Genomic DNA, 7805 nt, shown 5'->3' on the forward strand with positions numbered 1-7805 from the left:
TTACTTAGCAAAAAAAAAAAAAGGGGGCTTATTTTCTTAAAAAAATAATTGAAATCTGATTCTCCAGAATGCGTGCTCTATACAGTTGTGTAATTTTGTGCTCTTAAAAAATTCCCTGAATAGTCATTAAATCTTTGGAAACTAACTAGGCTCCAGGAGGATGCTATAGCTCTGGCTATTTTCCAGGATTTGCAGGAGGCCACGACATTTCTAAATGACTGCAAGACTAGGTCAAAAGCCTGGTGAAACCCAGTTGGCCTTCTTAATGATTCCATTCTTCTCTGAGGTCCAGAGTCAGCCTCTATAATCCAGTGGTGACACAGAGCCAAGGAGGAGAGGGAAAAATTGGCATAGAGTCCATAGAGCTTCTGAATAAGGATGGATCTGTAAGATATCAGTTAGTGTCACTTACAGTTATATTGTACCAACAAGTACAAAATTTGTTGAAGCACAAAAGTAAAGGACTTTTCTGAGAGGTATGAGTTTGGTAATAGTGCGGGGAGTAAAGTAACACAATGCAGCAGAACAGACCAAATTATAGCCTGAGTATTGGGAAGTCAGAGATAATAAGATGCTCAGGATCATTATATTGTCCTGAATACCACTCAGTACCTTAATGCAGAGGATAAGTATGTCATTTTTAGAAAGCACTGTTCTCCAGAGGAGGACTGTGAATTTGAGTGTGTGTGTATACGCGTATACGCGTGCCTATCCAGCCTATCCATCTGCTTTTTCTGTCCATTTCCGTATTAGTTTTTCATTCTTTATTCAGTACCAAGGAAATCTAGCACAGAAGGAGAGGTCTTATGGACTATGAAATTCAACATCATTCATGAAAATTTTGTGTTCTTATGCAGAAAGAGATCATGGAGGTATTCCTAGAAGGTGTCCCAGCTGAAGATAGGGTTGCAGCATGAGTCCCTGTGTGCAGAGGGGAAAAGAAGAGTGGGGAGTAGAAGAATGCACAGGGTGCAAGGGAATCCTCAAGAGATCCAGCTGCAAAAATCTTTGTACATTGCACTTTACCCCAGAGTGTAATTTATAGGGAAACAGGCATTAGTTCCAGCACTTAGAAAGCTAGAAGTTGTGTAGCACACTTGTGGACATTTTTGTTGTCTAAACTTAACTTACTAAAATTTAGGGGAGCTGGCTGGGGAGAAGGGCACAGATTAGTGAACTGGATTAGCCATGTCTGTTAAGGCACCAGCCAGGCACACTGGATTGGTGAATTTTGCAAGAGCAAAATTGGCCTTTACTTTGATAAAGCTAAAGCTAATTTGGGATAGAAGACCACCCTCCTCACAGTGGACTGCTCTCCCCAGGCTGCAGCTCTGGCCCAGGCCTGCTGCTGCAGAGGCTTCTCCATGGGCTGTACCTCCTTCAGGCCGTATCCACTGCTCCACCTCCTGGACTGCAGGGAACTTTGCACCTGGAGCACTCTCCTGCATTGCCCTCCGTGCCTGCACAGCTTCTCTTCCATTGCTCAATGCTCTTCTCTAGCTGCTATCATGCAGCAGTGTTTCTCTCACTTATCTCTGCTCCCTCAGAGCACACCCAGCTTTGCTCGTGACTCGGTTCTGGCAGCGTCGGGTCCCTGTTGGAGCAGCTGGAGCTGCCCTGTTCACATGGGGCACTGCTGGGCTCTGCTCACACAGACCCTCCTGGCTGTCCCCCCACTACATAAACCTAATACAGAAATTAGGGATTGAAGCCTGGAATGGCAACAACTCAAATTCATTGCACCTGCTTTCTCAGATTATGAAAATAAAACAGTTGAGTTATTTAGATGTGAAAGGGAAATTTCACTTTTACTGCACCATACTGTAGCTATTAAGTCTGTCAAACAGCAGTTGATTGTAGAAGCCCTCTTTATAATTGTTCCAGTCTATTAGCAGTAGATATTATTCATGACTTTGTCATGGGTCAAATATCTAAAACATAAAGGAAAGATAAGAGGGAGTGGAGAAGTGGAGAGACTCACTCAAGTTGTCTCATTTTCGTAAGGTTTTATTCAAATGGATGTATAATTTTGTCTGTGAGTCAGGAGTGGCTCTTAGGATTAGATCTGAAATTTGTATAGATATGAAATTTGAAAAGATCTCCATTAAACAGGCCTTCGATGTTTGCAAAAATGTGTTTGAGAGGTCTACAGCATGAGTTTGGAAGTCTCTGATCTCAAAGGACAGAGCACTGTTATTTTGTTGTCTAGATGAAAATCTAAGATTCAAGTCATGTCTCCAGAAAGAGAATAGCTTTATGGCTTCTCTGCAGTGATAAGGTGAGCCCATCCACAAGTCTTGTATAAAACACAGAATTGAAGTCTAATTTTTTATATACAAATACGATAGTACAAACCATGAGTTTGTAGTATGAAATTGTAGGGATTTAACACTGTTAAATTGGGCATTGCCATTGAGAAAATAGCTAAGAAATGTGATTTTCCGAAAGGAACAAAAAGCTCGGATCAGAAGCAGCCAGACAAAAGAAGGGAAAAAGACACCAATTAGAGCCTGGTGTCTAAGGCTAATCGCTAATCACTAACACAGAGGCTAATCACACAGTATAAGCATAGTTACTTAGTAACACAGGAGATCTATGGGATCTGCCTGTTGTACAGCCTCTCAGCCAGGCTGCAACAGAAACTTAGCTGTGAGCAGTCTGATAATGGCTGAAAGTAGCCAAATGGACCCTTTGAAGAATTTTTCAACAAGGAACTCTTAAAAATCTTACAAATACTGACTTTGTGTACTGTTGCTTATATCGATAGTCTACAAGAACTTTTTTCTCATACCCTTCTACCTTAACAAAATGGGTGACTAGTAGACTAGTTAAGGCCTGTTTAAGGCCAGGCAACCATTTTAAATTGTTAGCTACTAATTTCACTTTTGATCACCGTTATTTTTCTTTGTGATGATGTTCATTGTTGTTTGTGGTTCCAGGGCTTGATTTCAGCTGGTGAACCTGAGATTCTTCTGTTTTGACTTTTCACTAAGAATCTGTTAAGATCTGCTAAGATCTGTTAACTGCTTAAGAAGCAGTTATTTTTCCTGTACATTAAAATTCAGCATTGTACATTTGTAGCACTGTAACTGAAGTCAGTAAAAGTAAACACGATGCCTAGGAGCTCTGAATCAGTATTACAGTCATGTTCACAGCCCACTCCCCACTCTTGTTCTACCAAGAGCATGCACCTTGGAATGGCAGTTCATGTCATTCCTTAAAGAATTTGATTCAGTTGCTCCTCCTTCTATTGTAAAGAACGTGAATTACTAAGTTTGTTACCTTTCTTTTTTTTCTCATTTCTTCCTCCTGTATCTGTCTTTCTAGAAAACACCAGAGTATTCCACTCTAAACAGTACATGTCTTTTGCTGTTAATATTAATGCCTATGTATAAATATGTTAAAATAAATTATCTTCTGGGTGGGTGTTTTAACCTCTTAATGCAATCAAATGTGGGAATGACGGGTATTAACACAAGCACTTTGCTGGATTGCTAGTGTTGTTCTCTATTGACTGATTCCAATTTCAGAGCAAGGAGATTCTTTCAGAGCAAGGTGTAGTCTTGTCTTGTCATTCATAGCAAGGCATGTGGCATCATTGCAGTGGGTATGTCAGCAGTTTCTGTCCCTAAATTAGAATATAAAACATTCCACCTCTGGGCAGTTTGTGTTATTCTAACACTGCTGAGTCTTTCTTGCAGCCTGTGTAAAGGATTGAACTTTCCAAATTGTGTATTTCAGACATTGAGAAAGAAAGGACTTAATGGCTGTGACAGTCCAGACCCCGATGCAGACGATTCAGTAGGTCACAGCCCTGAGTCTGAGGACAAGTACAGGAAAATTAATGAAGATATTGATCTAATGATCAGCAGACAAAGATTGTGTGTAAGTACTCTGAGTTCCTTTTCATTTTTTTACCTTTTGATATTTCTCTGAACCTGGCAGGCATTGAACAAGAAAGAAAACAAAGGTTGTGAAAGCCCCGATCCTGACTCCTCTTACGCTCTCACCCCACGCACTGAAGAAAAATACAAAAAAATTAATGAAGAATTTGATAATATGATCAAGAGCCATAAAATACCTGTAAGTACCAAAGGTTAGATGGCTGTCTGCTGATAACCGCTGCAGTAACAAACCATAACCCTTTCAGTTCTGGCTTCTTAAGAAAACATTTCAGCTGGAAACAGGCTTTAATAGCCCAACATGTAATTAAATACTATGGTCAGAAAATTTCACACAACATACTTTTCTTCCAAGTCTCTACCTCTGACGTAGACAAAGCCTATAGGTGAAACCTGCAGAAGGAAGTGAAATATACATATATACATTATATTCACTTGGTTTACAGAACTGTTTTACCACACTACTTGCACAAATTATACCTAAAATGTAACAGTGGAAATATCTCTTTGTGGACAGGCTAACAAACCCACAGAATACTTTCTGTGGTGATATAGAAAAAAATGATGTAGAACTGAAATTCCTTTATACATAACAATTAGTACATTCTGTGCGTGTCACTTCAGTTCTCAAATGTCCCTGCCAAACTCAGTTGCAGCACTGAAGGGTTACAGCTATTTGCTCGCTGCAGAAAAACAGACTGCATGAGAGCCTAATGGTAGGATTCAGACATGTTTGTGTGTTGGGGTGATTTTACAGCTTTGTCAGAGAATTTGCTTTGACCTCATCAGCATTTACTTAATGCTTTAACATGAGCTAAATTTTGTTTTAACCAAGTCAAAATTTCTAACCTTCAGTCATATGCCTTGCCAGATATCTAAGAGAAATAACTCTGCATGTGCTATTTTGTTTGCACAAGACATATAGGGGAAAAACACTTGTGATTATATTTAATAGAAGACTTATAAAACTGACAAAAAAATGTGGAGGCTGTGAAGATTATATTTGGCCCTTCTTCTCTGTGGAAGAAGGATTAGCAATCCAAAGAATTACCTTGGTCCAAAAAGCATCTGAATTAACATTGTTAACTGCTTTCTTTTAGAAAAGATTATTTGAGTGTGTTCAGTGTTAATTCCCACGTGAAAGTTGTATGGTTAACTCACAGAGGGGATATCTTCTCACCCAAAATGACAAAGTCATACCCGTAATGCTGCTCAATTGTGCATACAAAATGTGATACTTAGGCTGAAGACATATCTTAGGGATGTTCTGATTCTATTTCATGCAGTGTAAATTTTTTTTCCATTAATTCTCAGTATAAAAATTTTCACCTGAGCTAACTAGAATCTGGAGAAGTTTCCACATCATGGCAAATACATTTTTGGAAAAAAAATGAATAAATAATAAAGATTTTTCTTGGAGGCCAGAACAGCACCAGATGTGACAACTGGCTACGAAATCCCAACATGTACATGAAATATCAGGGAGGTATAAATACACATTCAATCTTTCTTGCCTCGCTTTTTATTTGCTACACTCCTATAGGTATTTTTCTCCACAAAAGAGTTGTCATAGCTGTCACCATGAGTTTGATTTCTCAGGATGGAACTCAGTTTGACAAACAGTGATTGCAACATTTAGATTGACTGTTATAAGCTTATATGCTTCACCCTTTTTCACATCAAAATCTTGTCAATCATCACTTTTTTCTTTCTTCAAGGATGACCTGTGCTTTTTCAAATCAAAGTGACAACATTTTCAATCAGATAGGATACAACCAAGTTACCTTTCAATATTTGAATATGTTTTGAGATGGCTCTTGAGATCTTCTGTTTCTCTCATGCATTTTCTCTTTTCTTGAGACAAAGCAATGAGTATTATGACTATTAAAATCTAAGCTGTGAAAAAGAGCACTTCGTAAGAAAACTCATTTCTAGCTGATGGTGAGTTCTATCACCATCTTTACCTTCTAAGTATTTGGGAAAATCACCTTTTCTAGAAAACTGAGAAAGTTCAAGGAATTAAAAGCAACATAGGTAATATAAATTGTACATCACATTGGCTCTCCCAAATAAATAATGAAATATCTTTCTAGCTGTTTTCATTAAATCTAACTATTTGATGTCAAATAAAATCCTGGCTTGGCTCTTAACTTGCTGACTGCATTGGTTTCCTGGGCTGGATTTTGAATATAGTTTATCTTCCTACTTACTGGGATGTAACAAGGTGCAATGCATTATTTTTTCATGAAATTGATTCATAAATGCTTCAGAGATATAGAAATGAAAAATGCTAGTATTTCTTTTTGTATAAGGCAGAATATCCTTCCCTGGATACTTCGCACATACCTCAAGGCCTGTGTGCTCCGTCAAACGCTTACCACAAGAAGAACCAGTAGGCAATGTCCCTAATGCAACAGGATCTCCTTTTCTTAGCATTAATTGAGATCCAGTGGGTAGAATGGAGTTCAAAGTTTGTACATAACTGAAATTTGCATTTAAAGGACGCCAACTTTAACTGTACAATTTGGTGTAACTTCAGGAAAGTCAGAGAAGTTACATTCATTTACTTGTGATTATTAAAAGTGACCAATAAATCTGGGGGGAAGAAAGTAAAACTGAATGAAAAGTCAACAAGCCATGTCATTAAATCATTATTTACAAAATATATAGAACAATGCAATGCCTCTGCCTGGTCTTATAAGAGACCAAAGCTGTTGTCAAATGAAAATAAAATTGTCTTTCCCTCCTAACAGCAAAGGCCAGTAATGTTTCCTCAGATAATTTTCTGGGGAAAAGCATTTATATTGTTCTAAAACATCTGATAATAATTACACATTTATTTGTAGTTTTCATGAGTGATGATAGCAGAGGAGACAGAAATAGTCCACTAAAAGGGGACTGTAATTGTCTCTGCCTCTAAATAAATGGAGGTCCGGTTGAACATGGGGAGGCAAAAGACATTACTTAGCACAGAATATTTGGCCCATTAATTTTCAAGGGTTATGAGTATCCAAAATTTTGCTTTGCCCAACACACTTCAGCTTGTGGGGTTCACATCTAACATAGCACAGGGAGGCACTTCCCTTTCAAGTGAGCAGTCTGCTCTCTTTAGCAGTTTTGTTCAAAGGAGAAAAGACAGTGGAAAAAAAAAGAAGCAGGATGTGACAAGCTGCATACATGTTAAGGGCAAAGCCATGTCTGTGTTAGTAAATGAACAACAAAGAGCACTCTAAGACACTTATCTCTGCCTCAGAGTGGATTGTTTGACAGTTCCTGGCATTCTTCTGGCACAGACCAAATATTGCTCTTCCAGACTGATTCTTAGCTCTATTTGGTAGTTAGCCCAGGCCAGGAACAATTCCCAATTGTCAGTTTGTATGTAGCCATGATGTTTTTGAGGTTGAGAAAGTTTAATAATGTGGACGTGTACTGCCCTGTGGCCTCAGATGGCCTTAGTTCCTAGGCACATTTAATTTACTAATATAGATATTACGCAAGTGCATCATAAGCTTTAATATCCATCAGGCCTCACTGGAATAGATATGCCCTGTGACTTACCAAGAATGACTAGGGAATCTATAATAGGATGCAGTTCTTGGAGGACATACGAGACTATAACAAAATTTGAGAAACTAGAAGAAAACTGTAACTAGACACTTACTACTTAAAACTTGTGCTTATCCAGACAGAATTCCTTCTCTAACCTTTGGCTACTGGTAAGAAAAGAAAGTCACCATATCATAGACTACTGTGTGTTGCATTATGAAGAGTAGAGCTAACTGACCTTGCACTGATAGAATTGCCTATGTAATATCCATAAACGTAAATACATCCAGATAGTAGAAAAAATGATAAAAATGAAGCCATTACATACACAGAAATAATAGGTTTTTTTTGTTTTTT

General features: G+C 38.3%; 1 protein-coding gene across 1 annotated transcript in view; it reads left to right on the forward strand.

The window, feature by feature from the left end:
• MEF2C (myocyte enhancer factor 2C) overlaps window positions 1-7805 on the forward strand; it is a 92895-nt gene that overhangs the window by 52176 nt on the left and 32914 nt on the right. The window contains exons 3-4 of the mRNA XM_031557439.1: window positions 287-386; window positions 3562-3885. Coding sequence (XP_031413299.1) covers window positions 287-386; window positions 3562-3885 — 424 coding nt within the window. The remainder of the gene's footprint in view (window positions 1-286; window positions 387-3561; window positions 3886-7805) is intronic.

This window comes from Meleagris gallopavo, chromosome Z (assembly GCF_000146605.3).
Source record: "Meleagris gallopavo isolate NT-WF06-2002-E0010 breed Aviagen turkey brand Nicholas breeding stock chromosome Z, Turkey_5.1, whole genome shotgun sequence".
Classification (NCBI taxonomy): Eukaryota; Metazoa; Chordata; class Aves; order Galliformes; family Phasianidae; genus Meleagris; species Meleagris gallopavo.